Source organism: Hyperoodon ampullatus, assembly GCF_949752795.1.
Source record: "Hyperoodon ampullatus genome assembly, chromosome: 10".
In the NCBI taxonomy this organism is placed as follows: Eukaryota; Metazoa; Chordata; class Mammalia; order Artiodactyla; family Ziphiidae; genus Hyperoodon; species Hyperoodon ampullatus.
In genome coordinates, this window is record NC_136923.1 from 72,568,623 (window position 1) to 72,584,001 (window position 15,379).

A 15,379-nucleotide genomic window follows, 5' to 3' on the forward strand; every position below is an offset into this window, starting at 1 on the left:
AATATTTCCAATGAAAATTTAGCACATTTTTGATATAAATCGAGATGTGTTGTGATTGTAAAACACACACCAGATTCCAAATACTTTATGAAAAAAGAATGTAAAATATGCTATTAATAAGTTTTACATTGATTACATGTGGAAATTATAATATTCTGGATATATTAGGTTAAGTAAAATATATTATTATAACCTGACTTCACCTGTTTCTTTTTACCTTTTTTGATGTGACTACTAGAAACTGTAGGCTTCACTATGTGGCTTTCACTGTATTCTGATGGACAGCTTGGATCTTACATTGGCTTGAATGTCACTCGCAGGCAGATGACGTCCCAAGGACATGTGTTACCTCTGGGCACTGGAGCCTCTAACCTTGCAGACCTGGACACAACCTTTACTGTTCATTCTCCTCCCGGCTCTAAACACAACAGGTGGAAGTTTAGGTATGGGCTTCTGCAACATGCATAAGAGGAGTCACAAATTTGGTGTCTTTAGGGACCAGGGAGGTAACCTACTGGGGAAAGAGCTGGAGGTAAGGCCACAAGCAGTGACCAATTGCTCTATTTAAAGGCAATACACAAAGAAAAATCCCCAAGTGGATGTTCCCTGGATCATCTGTGTGCCATCTCTGCACAGGCCCACAAGATCAAAAGAGGCCCTTGAGCTTCCCTGGTGGCGCAGTTGTTAAGAGTCCACTTGCCGATGCAGGGGACATGGGTTCGTGCCCCGGTCCGGGAACGGTCCCACACGCTGCGGAGCGGCTGGGCCCGTGAGCTATGGCCGCTGAGCCTGCGCGTCCGGAGCCTGTGCTCCGCAATGGGAGAGGCCACAACAGTGAGAGGCCCGCATACTGAAAAAACAAAACAAAACAAAACAAAAAAACAAAAAAAAGAGGCCCTTGGAGAGCCTTGAACATGGTCCCTTCATCCCAAAGTAGAGACTGAAGCCAGAAGGGAAGAGCCAGGCTAATTAGCACTAGAGTCAGGGCTGACCACTAAGTGTCCCAATGCCCCTGGAACACGCCATCTCTTGGCTTTAGGTGCTGGCAAATGTGTGCCAATCAGGTTTGATTTGAGAAAGGAAAGATCCACCTTACAGGCATCAGGGAGCTTGCCACCTACCTCAAGATATCCAGGACTTCCTTTCCCTGCACTGTGAGCCCATTCTCACGGATTATGTTGGGGGCCAGAAGGTAGTCCCTCCCATCCTAGAAACCCCCTTCCTCCATGGCTTTTTTTGGCTGCGTTGGGTCTTCGCTGCTGCTTGCGGGCTTTCTCTAGTTGCAGCGAGCAGGGGCTACTCTTCATTGCAGTGCGCAGGTTTCTCACTGCAGTGGCTTCTCTTGTTGCAGAGCACGGGCTCTAGGCACACGGGCTTCAGAAGTTGTGGCACGCGGGCTCAGTAGTTGTGGCGCACAGGCTAGTTGCTCCGCGGCATGTGGGATCTTCCCAGACTGGGGATCGAACCCACGTCCCCTACGTGGGCAGGCAGATTCTTAACCACTGCCCCACCAGGGAAGTCCCTCCTTCGTGGCTTTTATTTACAATTCCAAAAGACTTGAAACTCTTAAAGTGATTTGTTCCAGGGTAGGGAGTAACACAAAATAAAGATGACTCTCGCTGGCATGGAAAGCAAAGAAGAGACAATAGGAGAAAAGGGGAAAACTGTACCAGACTCCAGGGGAGAAAGATGCTCTTAGTAGTTCAATCCTGAGCCAAATGAAGAGGGAGGCCAAGGTACCAGCCTGGAGTGACTGGCAACCCCCGATGCGGTGGGAGGACTAACAGAGAATGGATGGGGTTAGGGGAAGAGGGGGAGGGTGAGAGGGCCCCACCCTGAAGGCTTGCTTCTAACAGAAAGGGAAGAGACCCTCCCTGACTTACCACGCTGGAAGCACAATCTACAAAATGCTTCTCTCCAGCCGGCCCCCATCGGTACAATTTTACCACATAAAACCATTCATACCCACACTCAAATTTATCAGTCTGAGCAAAACACAGCTAGTAACAAAGAAAGGCAGTTTTCATATTTTATTATACAATGTTGTTCATCATAGAAAAAGCTTTAATATTTTTTAATTAAATACAGAAGAAATTGTTAGTGTTGCCAGAGGGATCATTTGTCTGCCCTTGAAAAAACTAACAACACCTGTTTGCAAACAAAAGCATTGCTTAAATTGAGTCAAATCCTTTGTTCTCTTTTCAGGACCCAGCCTACTGATTTATTTTCTATACAGTGTCTAACACGCAGTAGGTGCTGAATAAAGAGTTGACTGAATGGGATGTTCTTTAATCCCTATCCTCTATTTCCTGACCCTAAAGTGGATCTTGACTCATGGGGTAAAATCCCCACCCATCCATTCCTGGGGCAGACCGGTGTCTTTCAATAGCCTTTGATACTTAACCGTGGTTTAGAGACACTTACCTGAGGGAAATGACTGAGGATTTCAGAGAAAGAAAGAAACACACAAGGGCAGGTACAGTAAGTAGGTAGAGACAAAAAGATGCTAAGACCAGTAGTAAAAGAGAGACAGATTCGGGGATGGAGCCACTGCAGGGGCCAGCGACAGCAAAATGAAGTCAGAGAGACTTAAAACTCACACAGTTCAAGACAAAGAGATTAAAAGCTTGGACAACAATAATAATCTTGAAGTTTCTTTTCAGCTTCGACGTTTTATGACAGAGATAATGGCACAGAGAGAGGAAGACAAGGCAAGGATGGGAGGATAAAGAGACAAAGGAAGTCAAAGGAGACAGGTGGACAGCCAGCTATGACTGTCCATCTTTAGATCTGGCCTTGAACCCCTGTCCTGCTCTCACCTCACACCCAGCATGCTGGGCTCCTTGATGACTCAGCACCCCATGCTCACCGGGCTCCTACCGTAAGTCCAGTCACATCCCCGCCTTCCCCCACCTTAAGATCTCACTCTTTGTAAATCATCTCTCCTACATCCTCCATGATGCTTTCTCACTGCTCCAGCCCATACTCAGCTCCTTCCCTTCCCAACTTCTAATGCAGGTACAATTCATACCACATCCACATCCCCTAACCACAGGGCATGTGCTGCTGGTTCAGCGTTTGCCCTCAGCTCCTACGAGGGCATCTTGGTTCCCACAAGAGAACTGTGGTTTCCACAAGGCTCCAAACCCGACCTCATATATTCCAGGAGTCCCCATGATACCCAGTCCAGTGCCGGGTATCACTAAGTGCTCAGTGAATACTTGTGGACTAACCAGTCCCCAAGGAGTGCCAATAGGGCAGCCTAACAGTCCATTGGTCTATTAAATAGCTTCCCGGAGGCTGGCCACGCTGGGGCCATCTCCTGGGCTCCTGCGCCCCCTGCCGGCCAAGAAGGGATCTGCACGCAGGACAACGTGGGTCGAAAGGGTGGTCCTGACCCGAGGAGGCGTCTGGACTTGCGGTGCCCCAGGCACCGTCCAAGGGTCCTGATGAGGTCGGTGGGCACAGCAAGGAACTGCAGCTGTTTTCTTCCTAGGTGTAGGGGTACATCCCGGTGGACAGAGCTCCACCCTGCCCTATAGCAGGGCTCTCAGAGCTTCTCATCCAGCTCCAGGCTCTGGTTCTCCTGGGCGACCCAGCAGACCCGGGCTGGGCTGCCGCTTTGCGTCCCCTTCAGGTAGTTCTGGATGACGGAGGCGCAGTCCAGCCGTTCCATGATGGTCATGAGGTAGTGCAACTCCTGCAGGCTGCCGTTCTGCTCCTCAAACAGCTCCAGGATGGCTGCCGCGGGGCTGCGCTGGCAGGACAGGAACCTGGCCGGGAGGGTGCGGGGAGGAGGTGAGGGGCGGGGAGAGGGGCACTGCAGGGACATCCACCCCCTCCCCCAGCTCTGGTCCTCATCCTGCTCTTAACTGCCTTCCAGGGCACTCGGGATGGTGGGAGGGCCCAGGACTTGAAATCGGAGAGAGCCCTGGCTCAAAGCCTACTCCCCTCTAGGCCTCAGTTTCCTCTTCTTACACGAGGGCTTGGGCGAGAGGACCTCTAAGGTCACTTCCAGCTCTGATGTTCTGTATTTGCCTTCTCAACCCCTCACCCCCAGCCCAAACACACTCTCCCCTACCCCCCATCCCAGGCCCCATCCTGCCCACCGCTAAGGAAACAGTTGCTCCCAGGCATGACCCTCCCCTGCTCAAAAACCTTCCAGAGACTCTTTCACCAACTAACCAAGCCCCCTCCCCTGACTTTCTGGCTTACCCACCACTTGGCCTTGCCCTGTTTTTTCTGACCTTTTCTCCCTGCTCCCATCGTGAAGCTTCCTTCTCACCTGAAACACACCAGACCCACCACCTCCTCTGCTCCTCCCCCAAAACAGGAAGGTGGATCCCCTACTTCCCCAACACCTGTTTCTGAAGCCCTCATTGCCACCTCCCAGGTGGAGGAGACCATTCTGCATCCCTCAGTTCAGACTTCTGGTCATAGCTCCCACCAATTCTTTATTATTCTTCTTTATTTAATTGAGATATATAGTTAACCCTTGAACACCACCACTTTGAACTGTGTGGGTCCACTTATATGCAGATTTTTTCAACAGTAAATACTACAGTGCTACATGGTCCCTGGTTGGTTGAATCTGTGGAGGCCCAACCGTGGATATGGAGGGCCGACTATAAGTTATACTACGATTTTCGACTGCATGGAGGGTCACACCTCTAACTCCCACATTGTTCAGGGGTCAACTGTAATTGACATAAGTCTTCATTATTCTTGCTTCAGCCATTTTGTGTCTCTGTTTTCAACTTGCTATGCAATATGGGATACATACCGTAAGGTCAAAGGAGCACTTGCCTTGATTTTTTTTTAAGCTCTCTGTATCCCTTACTAGAGGGTGACCTCCTTGGTTCTGGGACCACGTCTCATTCATCCTGTATCCCAATGCTTAGCATAGTTTTTCCAGGACTTAGAAGGTACTTGATAAAGGTTTAATAAACGGGTGATTTTAAAATCTACCCTATTTTCCAGATCCAATTCTAGTCCCATCTCCTGGGCAAAGTCTTCCCTGACCACCCGTCATCATCTTCCAGGTGCTGGGGCTTAGCTCAGAATTGGCTTACTGATCTCTCTTGAGACCATGGCTGCGCTGTCCCCACTAGTGCCAGGCACTCAGCTACATGCTTTATACACATTATCCTATAGTCTGCCGTTCTGCCCCTCAGGGCACAGCATGTCAAGCACTTAGTATGTACCAATGACTTACATGTCAACCGATCCATTTTTGAATATTTATTGAACCAATATTTATGTATTGAACACCAGCCATGAGCCAGGCATCATTCTAGGTACCAAGAACACAGTGATAAAATAGAAAGATGTCCAAAGCCTTCCTGTGGAGCCCCTTTCACTTCCCCTGCTCCTCTCCCCTGGCCTTTTCCTCTCTCACCTGCCGTGTCCTCTCCTCTTTGTAGCCATGAGAACGAGGGCTGCTTGGCCCAAACCAATGAGATCATTGTCAATGAAATCAACCCTGTTCTGAGAAATAGGGTGGGGACTAGCCGTTCCCCGACTTTTAAGTCACTCTTTTGTGAATGGTCCAGTCTCCAAGGGGTCCTGAGAACACCCCACCCACCCCCCCCACCCCGTGCACACCTCATCCCTCTTACCGGATTTTCATACCACAGAGCCCCAGGTGGGAGGCCAGTCGTCGCCAGTCATTGCCAGTGATGCTGTTTGGCTCCAACAACATCTGCAGCCGCTCGAAGAGCTCTGGGGGCAGCCTGAGGCAGGGGGAAAGGGTGTCCTTGGAGGGGAGGATCAAGAGACCCAGCCTGGTTCCACAGACACCTCAATGCCATGCTCGCCCTGCAAGCCCAGGGGCAGGAATCCCAAACATCCCCCAGGCAGCAGCTCAAGCAATCACCACCTCACCTGTTGCATGGGGGTGGCTGGGTCACAGGGGGTGGCGCTGTCCAGGATTCTTCCTCCGAAGCCTGGAATCTGAGGATTTCCATGTACTTGGTCTCCAAGCCCTGAGCCAACAGAGGGGCAGGGAACATTCTTAGGGATCATGAGACACCCCTCTGAACAAGAAGCTGGGGCACCCATCTCCATGCCTCATGTCTCTCCTTCAGCCCGTCACCGGAGACACTTAACCAGGAGACACAGCCCCACCCCAATCAACACCCTCTACCCTCTGCTTCCCCAACCCCACAGCCTTCAGCCTTAAGTTTGCTCAGAGCTCTTTGGGACCTGGGACATGAAGACCAAACAAGGTACATCCTAAGACACCAGGAGAAGTCCTGGGTGGGGTCAAGGGCAGGGGAGGTCATCTAACAATAGAGACACTGAACTTGGGCATACGTGCCCCCTTCCTCCATTCCTCCTCTCCTTGGTTCCTCCTCCCCAAGTGATACCCTGAGGGGTATCTGCCTACTCTCCAGTAAGATGCCACATGGTTCCCCAAAGACTCTCCAATCCTGATTTCTTCATGTCTTCCCTCGGGAGAGTGGGATCTCTAACTCCCATCCCACCTACTCAAGACCGCCTTCCTGGGTCACTCTCCACCTGAAGATACACAGCACCCTCTCTCAGATGTAGACAATCTGTCCAGAAAGAAACCACTTCTCTTTGATGCCCAAGTTCCTCCAGGTTGGAAGAAAGGGTTCATGTAGGGTTTGGTTCTTTTACCCCCCTGCTAGATTCATCCAGGGATAGACAGGAGAGTCAAAGATGGAGGGTAACTTGGAGGCCAGGCAGTCCCTGCCCCTGGAAGAATGCCCTCTTCACCTGCCTGATTATGTGATTAGAGCCATACTTCCTAGGCACCAGACCCTCACCCACTTTGCCCAGGACTCCCCCAGGCCCTGCCCTTCCTCCGCCCCTCAGCTCCAACTCACATCCTGGAAGGTGTGCATGGTGACAATGATCTCATTGGTCAGTGCTGAGCAGTCCTCGTTCTCACTGGCTACAAAGAGGAGACGTAGCAGGTGAGAGAGGAAAAGGCCCAGGAGAAGACAGCAGGAAAGCAAAAGGGACTCCAATGTAAGGCTTTGGAAATCTGAAGCAGCTGCGTAGCCCCCCATCTTTCTCTCTGTAGAGATCTGCTGCGGCCCCTAACCTTTAAGAGAGGGTCTGCAGGCATGGCCGAATGAGGAGCTGTAGGGCTCCAGGGTGACCAGGAGGGGAGAGGAGAGGGCAGGAGGTAGACACAGGGCTCCTGGGCTACCTGCTTTTCTCCGGAAGCAGAAGGAGCGGAAGGGGCACTTTCCATGCCAGATGTGCAGATGGGGAACCAGCTGGCAACTGCTGTCGTCCACGTTCTCCCAACCTGGGGAGGGGGCAGAGAGACAGAGGGCCTCAAGAAGGGAGACTTCCACAAGGGTTTAAGGAGGTCACCCTGTGGCAGGCACTGTGCAGGGCGCTGAGGGGAGGGATGGGGAGGGAGCAAAGGCGGGAGGGTGACTCAAGTGGATGGGAGGCCTCAGAGCCTGGGTGGGGACCCCGGGAGCGGTCTTACTTCTACCGGCCCACAGACTCCTCCCCCCACCTCTCCTCCGTCCCCTTCAACCCCCTCCCTCCCATCCACCAGCCCAGATGCAGCCACGCATGCGCGCCCTGTCCACGACCCCACAAACACCCTTAGCCCCACTGTCAACTCCCGCAGCTGACCCACATAAGGACGAGGGAAGAGAAGACTGGGCCTCCCCCTCCGACACCGGCTCCATCCAGGTGGGACCAGAGAAGCCTCCCGCTCCCTCCCTGCCCCTGCGGGTGCAACACCTCTCCTCTCACCACCCACCTGACTCGGCTGGCCTCCCACGGAAGGACCGGGGCTCCGTGGGCAGCAGAGGGAGGAAGTGGGAAAGCCGGGGTCTCCAAAAGGCAGCAGCAAGAGCCAGAAGGCCCCCTTGAAGCTGCTGCCTGCCCAGGAATCTCAAAAAGAAACTCAAGGCCCCAGGTTTCCACCACAGGGAAGGCGCAGACCCTTCCCTCCAACGGGCTCCCCGACGCGCCGTCGCCTGGCCCTGTCCCCCTCACCCTCGGAGATGTATTTGAGTTTCAGGCACTGGTCCCCTCGGGCCCCGGTGAAGTCGAAGAGCTGGCAGGGCCCACGCAAGCGCCCACCGTGCGGCTGCTCATTGGTCACAGCCCACCGCAGGGCACAGGGTGTGTTGTTGAGGAAGTAGACGCGCAGCTGCAGGTGAGACTGCCCGGGGGCCAGCGGCGAGCAGAACACGGCCAGCTGCAGCCACTTCCGGGCTTCCCTGCGCACAGCTGCCTCCAGCACACACGTGTAGAGGCTGCGGGGAGAGACGGTGGCAGGGACCGTGCACAGTGGGGCAAGGGAGGCTGGGAGAACAGCCCACCTTCCCCCGGGCTCCCACCCCACCAGGGGCCTCTGTGCGGGCTCCCAAGGAGGCGAGGAGAACATTCCAGGGCATGTAGGGAAGAACTGGGGTGGAGGAGTCAGCTAGGGGGAAGGAACGTGAGTCATGGCACAGTGACTGTCACTGGGTCTGGAGAAGAGCCAGCATGGGAAATAAAGACGCTGGGCTCAGGGCCACCATGCATGGCCCTGCCCTGGTCAGTGGGTGGCAAGGAGACTGGGAGGCAGAGGGACCTAAGACCCTAGAGAGACATAGCTAAGGACAGGCGTGCCATGGGCTAGAGTCTCAGAGAACTGGAGGGGCAAAGTGCCCTAGACAGCTTGGGGACAGTCCTGAACTGGGACACAGGGAAGAGATACACAATTTTAGACACAGAGGTGGAGATGGGACAGGCCCCATCTAGACACAGGACCAGGGTTGGGCCAGACCCTTCTAGACAGGCAGAGGGACCACGGTGGGACACACGGTCCTGGATGGGGTTGGAGCAAGATAAGCTGCCATAGGCACCAGGACAGAGGGACTGGGGAAGGACAGGGGGATACGGGGTTTGCAGGCCATCTTGGACAGATAAAGGGGCAGTCCCCTACAGAGAGGTGAGGATCAGGCAGACAGAGAAAGGGGGCAGGAAGTACAGGCTGACGGGCTGGTGCCTACCTGAAGTGCGAGAGGTGGATGCGACATTCATCCCGGGAGGTGTGGTCTCCCGGCAGCCCCAGCGGCTTCCAGACCTTGGCGTCCAGCAGGGTCGTGTTGCTGCTGTAGGTACGGGCTTGGCTGGGCTGCTGGGCACAGTGCTTGAAGGTGAGGGTGCAGGGCTTCAGGAAGGAGGCCCCATGGGGGCTACACGCCACCACGGGGCTCACCAGCCCCTGGGCTCGGGACAGCGACGGGGCGTCTGACAGATCCCACACCAGGATCAGTGCCACCCGCTCCTGGCGGCCCACAGACACAGCACCTGGGGAGAGGGAGAGCTGAGATGGGCCCAGCAGGCAGGCACAGCCCTGCGGCAGAGGAGGCCAGGCCAGAGTGGGAGAGGAGGCGGGGCGGGAGGCCAGGAGCAGGCGTGCAGCAGGGCATGTGGAGAGGCAGTGTAGATGGAGAACAAGGTGACCGTGACTGACTTGGGATGTGACCCTGAGCAAGTCGCCCCCTCCTCCAAGGGCTGCTGCCAGCTCACTCAGGGCCTTGTGTGAATTTGCAAAAAGTGCTCTTCCTCCAGACATTTTACTTCCCTTTATGGGAGAATCGTCATAACACACTGTTCACTAAAGCAAGGCCCTTTGCCTCCACCTGCCACAAAACTGTCATAAAAAATATGTCATATATCCATCTTTGGAGTCAAAAATGTCATACTAAACATATAAGCAATTTTCAAAATTATGAAGATGTCTCTGAATGGTGCTCCCTTGGAGTTGGTGCCCTTGTCCAATGTGCAATGTGAACAACTGTACGCTGAGAAGGAAGCTGGGTGCTGTTACCTGGCGGGATGAGCAGGGAAATGCCCGTATCCTGGAGCATCAGGCATCCACCACGGTGGTCCACCTCTCGAGCTGAAAACACCAACAGCTTGTGCATCAGCTGTCGGATGACGGTCTGGCCTTGGGTGGGCGTGTGCAGTTCCTGGTAGAAGGCAGCCATCTCCTGCAGCGAGGCTGGAGGGCCCTCCCCGGAGGACTCACTTTCAGGTAGGGGAGTGGGATGGGACGCTGGCTCCTCTTGGCTCTCCAGCTTCCAGCAGGTGCCCAGCAGCCGGCGAGGACAGCGCCATTGAAGGCACTGGGCCAGAAGGACAGCACTTGCCACTGGAACCCCCACCAGCAGTAGGAACTGGGCGGGTTGGAAGGAACTCTCATAGGAGCACATCCGCCTGGTCACTTGATGCTGCCAGTTCCCCTGCACCCCTGTGCCAGCCGAGGCCAAGGGCCTGGGGGGAAAAGAGGTCAGTGTCAGGTAAGCCTGTTCAAGGTCGTGGAGGCTAAGACTTGACTTCTAAGCGGCTGCAATGAGGGATCAAATTGTCTTCATCCCAGTGCACCCATGCACCCCGGTCAGATCAATTTCTTTAACAGAAATTAAAGAAATTAATTTCTTTATTAATTTCTCTCCCTCTCTCCCTCTCTCTCTTCCTTAAGAGACTGCCATGGCTCCCCATGACCTAGTACATCAAATTTCTCTCTCATGAGACAGAAAGAGCTTGGGTTTGGAATTAGAGAATGTGAGTTCAAATGCCACCTTGGTCACTGCCTGAGTGAGCTTGTCCTATTGTTTAATGTGCCTCAGTTTCCTCATCTGTCAAAATAGCTCCCTTGATCTACATGGGCTGACATAGGAAAATCTTAAAGTAGAAAAGCAAGTCACAAAGAGCTAGATATCCTCTGATCTCATTAGTGTAAACAACAAAACTATATACAACTGTAGATACATATTTATGGGTGTATAGATGTAAACGATAGAGAAAGGTCTGGAGCAGTGCTCGGTAATAAAAATATAACGTGAGCCACAGATGCGGCTTTCTTTTTAAACTTTCTAGGGGCCACATTAAAAAAGTAAAAAGAAACAGGAAAAATTAATTTTGATAATATATTTTATGTTACCCAGTATATTCAAAATCTTATCATGTCAACAGGTAATCAATATAAAATTACTGGGATATTTCACATTCTTTTTTCATACTAAGTCTTCGAAATCCATGTGTATTTTACACTCACAGCACATCGCAATTGGGATTCTCTCTACTTCAAGGACTCAGTAGCCGCATGTGCTAGTGATTCCTGCCTTGGACGTGCAGGTCTGGGAGGACACACCCCAAACTAATCCCATTGGTCATTACTGAAAGATGAAAAATTGGGGGGCTGGAAGGTGTGAAAGAGGACATTCTATTTTCTTAAACTCTTTGAATCCCCCCACCAAGCATGTCTGTATATTAACTTTGTAATTCTTTTTAAAAACGAAAAAAGGTGAAAAAAAAAAAAACAGCCTCTCAGAGTGATGGTGAAGATGGCATGAGATCTTGTGGAAATCATTCTGTCGATGATAAACCCTGTCCAAATATGTTTGTTTATTTATGCCCCTCCTTCTGCCAGAAAGGTTGGAGCGTAGTTCACAGGGATATGTAAAATACAAGAGTAACAAAAGTTAAAAGTGGAAGCAAAAAGAGAAAGAAAACCAAAGGTGGGGGTCTCCGGTGAGGCTCACCCGGTTCCCAGCATCAGACTGGGGCCTTCCAGCAACTTTCCCGTGAAGACGTCAGCTCTTCCCCAGGCCCTCCGGAATCCACTGCCTCCCCCTCCTACTTTCCCTCTTCCTCCCTTAATTTCCAACATCCCCACCCTCGGGCAAGACCAGGCTCCTCACAGCTCATTAATTCTAGCCTCTGGCCTTTGGTCCTGCTGTTCTCTGTTTCATGCTCTCCTCACCTGCCTCATCTACCTGCCTGGACCCCTCCTGCTCAGGAGTAACTGCCACCCACCAGCCCTTGACAGTCTCGCCCTCTGAAATCTCTCACCGCTGCCTCCCACCACACTAAGTAACTTTTTTTTGCGGTACACGGGCCTCTCACTGTTGTGGCCTCTCCCATTGCGGAGCACAGGCTCCGGACGCGCAGGCTCAGCAGCCACGGCTCACGGGCCCAGCCGCTCCGCGGCATGTGGGATCCTCCCGGACCAGGGCACGAACCTGTGTCCCCCGCGTCGGCAGGCGGACTCTCAACCACTGAGCCACCAGGGAAGCCCCTAAGTAACTCTTGACCATATGCTGTCTCGTGTGGCTTTCCCACTCAAATGAACAATTTCTGAGCACCAGCTGTGGACCAGGAACTGTGGGAAGTTCAGTCCTGCCAACAATGATGTCTTATGAGGCTCTCACGGAGCTTCTGAGGGCATGGGGTTCATTTACTCCGAGGCTGAGTTCTGTGAGACACCATATCCTCCTTCAAAGTCCCCAGGGTACCCATGGTTGATTCACTAGGATCTGCACTAGTGAATCATCCCTTCACTTATGCCACCCACCCGGAGCTGAGGCTTTGCCCCAAGCCCCCTGCTCCTTCCTTGCCCAATTTCTTCCTTCCTTCTCAGGACCCATGAAACCTAAGCCCCCTTCTCATCTCCCCCGCCAATCCCCAATAGGGGTCACAGCTCCTCTGTATCGTCAGGATGGAGCACTGGGGCGGGATCTGTTTCCCCCGTGCCCTCACTGAAAATGTAGACAAGAAGGGAAGGCGTGGCATTCCTCCCTTGGCCTTAACATGCAACCCTGCAGACCGTGCCCCTGGCTGGGGACACAAGTGAAGTAAGTGAGCTGGCGACGCCTGAATCTGGTGGGGATGGGTGTCGGAGCCGCACACTTCCCTTCATGTCCCATCCAATCCTTTCGGTCCTTCCATAGTAAAGATAATTGGAATTATAACTGTAATAATAATAGCTAACATTCACGGAGATTTGCTGAGCCAGTGTGTTAAAGCGCTCTACGTGGCCTAGCTCATTTGATTCTCACAACAGCTTTATGAGCTAGCTTTTATTTTTATCTCCATTTCGCAGATAAGGAAACCAAGTTTTCTCCCCCTGGGAGGACAGAGGGTAGATTATTAAGCTACAACTGAAAGCAGAAGGGAAGGATGAGCAAAGATGACAAGAGCTTCCAGAAACACTCCCTTTCTCTCCCTGCCCCTTCTTTTTCCCCAGGGTCTCTTCATTTCCACTTCTAGAGGAAATGAAGTTAGAAGAGAAAGAAACAAAAATAAATACAAGGAAAAATAAACATAAGGAACTAAAAGCAGATCCTTGGTGTTACAACGAGTGATGCTGCCCCCCACCCCTGCCCACCAAGGCACCAGCAGCAGGGGATGGGCCAGCTATTGGGAAAGAAAGGAGGGGCTTGCCCTATTTCTATAGCAACAACCTTTCCAGGGCTTCCAAAGACCGGAGTCCAAACCCCTTCATGCCATTGGGTGGCGCAGAAGAGGAGTCCCCTTGCCCAACATTCCAACCTGGAGGGCCTCTCACAGGGGCCCATTTATTACCTGGCCGGAAGCAGGTTAACTCCTCCCCCAGCTCAGCCCCGCTTCTCCCAGGCTGACAGCTCTCCATTCTCCCCTTTGCCCCAGGAAGGGGAAGGGTCCCAAATCTATTAGCACAGCAACCAGGTAAATGCATACTGAAGCCTCCCAACCCCATGGCTGACCCTTTATTACCCAGGCCTCTGGTTTGTCTTGCCCCAGACCCTTGATCATGCTGGGTAGCACTTCCCCAAGATGAGGGTCCTTTAGGATGCTGCCATCACTTGTCCCTAGGGAGTTGCCTCCTCCAGCACAAGGATCCAGGCTCCTGCTGCAAAGCTCTGCTCATATCCTTTAAGGAAACTCTCAACCTTTCTCCCACGTCACTGGTTCTTATTGTGTCTACTCCCTGAAAGATCTCCAGTTACTGAAGTACATAAAAGGTATCAGGATGGATTAGTCCAAACCTAAGTCACGGGCAGCATTCATGAGCATAGTTTATATTTCCATAGTGCCTCCCCTTGGTCCTCACACCCACTGGGCAGTGGCCCTCTCCCGAGTCCCTTCCGCCTCTCCTCCTCCAGCACAGGGTCTCCACACTCCGCCAGGCCCAGCCGAGCTGGCCTGGCTCCTCCCCTGAGCCCCAGGTGGCCCCATCACAACGCTCACCCCACCCCCAGCTGCCCCAGGCGGTGTTCACATTACCGTGTAGGTGCTCCCAGAGGCTGCCGGCTTGTCCAGGAACAGTAGTTCCTTCTCTGAGAAACAGAGAGGTCAGCCAGACCCCGTCGCCAAGCCAGCGGACAAGTGGAGGTGGGCGGGGAATCCAGGCAGGAGTGGCCTGGCACTTCCCGCTTCCCGGCAAAGTCCTGCCTCTCAGCTGCCCTAAGGAGGGGTGGGGAGTCTGTCCGTCTATTGGCAAAGTCCAGCCAAGGTGAGGGAGGATCGCAGGAGTCAGTGGACTAGGTCTAGGACTAGTAGTCTAGGTCTGGAAGGGAGGGGACAGAGGGGGACACCCTGGGTACAGGTGAGACCTCTCTAGAGTGCCCTCTGCTGGTCAGTGGCTGTCCCCACCAGAGATTATTAAAATGGAACAAGGCGGGCTTCCCTGGGGGCACAGTGGTTGAGAGTCTGCCTGCCGATGCGGGGGACACGGTTTCGTGCCCCGGTCCGGGAAGATCCCACATGCCGCGGAGCAGCTGGGCCCGTGAGCCATGGCCGCTGAGCCTGCGTGTCCGGAGCCTGTGCTCCGCGACGGGAGAGGCCACAACAGTGAGAGGCCCGCATACCGCAAAAAAAAAAAAAAAAAAAAAAAAAAAAAAACGGAACAAGGTAAGAGGAACCCTAACCAGGGCTCCTCAAACTATAATGCGCACGAACCGCCTGAGCGACCTTGTTAGAATGCAGGTTCTGATTCCGTTGGTCTGGGGTGGGGCCTAAGGTTCTACATCTTAGAAGCCCCCAGGTGATGCCATTGCAGCCTGTCCAGAGGGCTTAGACAATACCTAGTTCTACACCCTTCCTGCACAGATAGGATGGTGGAGGCACCGAGTCAATGACCCACAGCTGCTGGCGGCATTGGGGCACAGCCATGTCTGCTCCCTACCCAGTGCTCTTTGCACTGCCCACAGGGATGCTGCCACTTGGGGGAGAGTTGAGCTTCAGGCCGTTTGCCAGCCTGGTCCTTCCTTTGACACTCTGCCACTGGAATGCAAGCTCCCTGTGCAGAGGGATGTTTTTCCAGCCATTTGCTCTGTATCCTCAGCTCTCAGTACAGCCCGATCCAAAGTAGGTGTTCAATAAAGACTTGAATGAATGAATGGGCCAGCTGAGAGAAAAGGGGAGGCATTTTGAATCCAGACTGCCAACACTGAACCCAGTGACCCACCTGCTGGCTGTGTAATCGTAGGCTAGTTGCTCAACCCCTCTGAGCCTCACTTCCCTGGCCTGTCAAGTGCACATAATAATATTTACTTTGCAAGGGATAATGATGGTCATTACTGAGCTAATAAATATAAAGTGCAGGCCACGAAATGGTTACTCA

General features: G+C 53.0%; 1 protein-coding gene across 1 annotated transcript; it reads right to left on the minus strand.

The window, feature by feature from the left end:
• Nucleotides 1-3,550: 3,550 nt before the first annotated feature.
• On the minus strand, nt 3,551-14,173 carry UNC5CL (unc-5 family C-terminal like; the record flags this gene model as incomplete). The annotated part of the gene is made up of 9 exons (XM_079712558.1): nt 14,036-14,173; nt 9,821-10,266; nt 8,997-9,297; nt 7,993-8,255; nt 7,181-7,282; nt 6,852-6,919; nt 5,884-5,984; nt 5,619-5,732; nt 3,551-3,773 (listed from the first exon to the last, which is right to left on the minus strand). Coding segments are annotated over exons 1-9 (1,620 nt in total). The 5' UTR covers nt 14,038-14,173.
• Between the last annotated feature and the right edge of the window lie 1,206 nt (nt 14,174-15,379).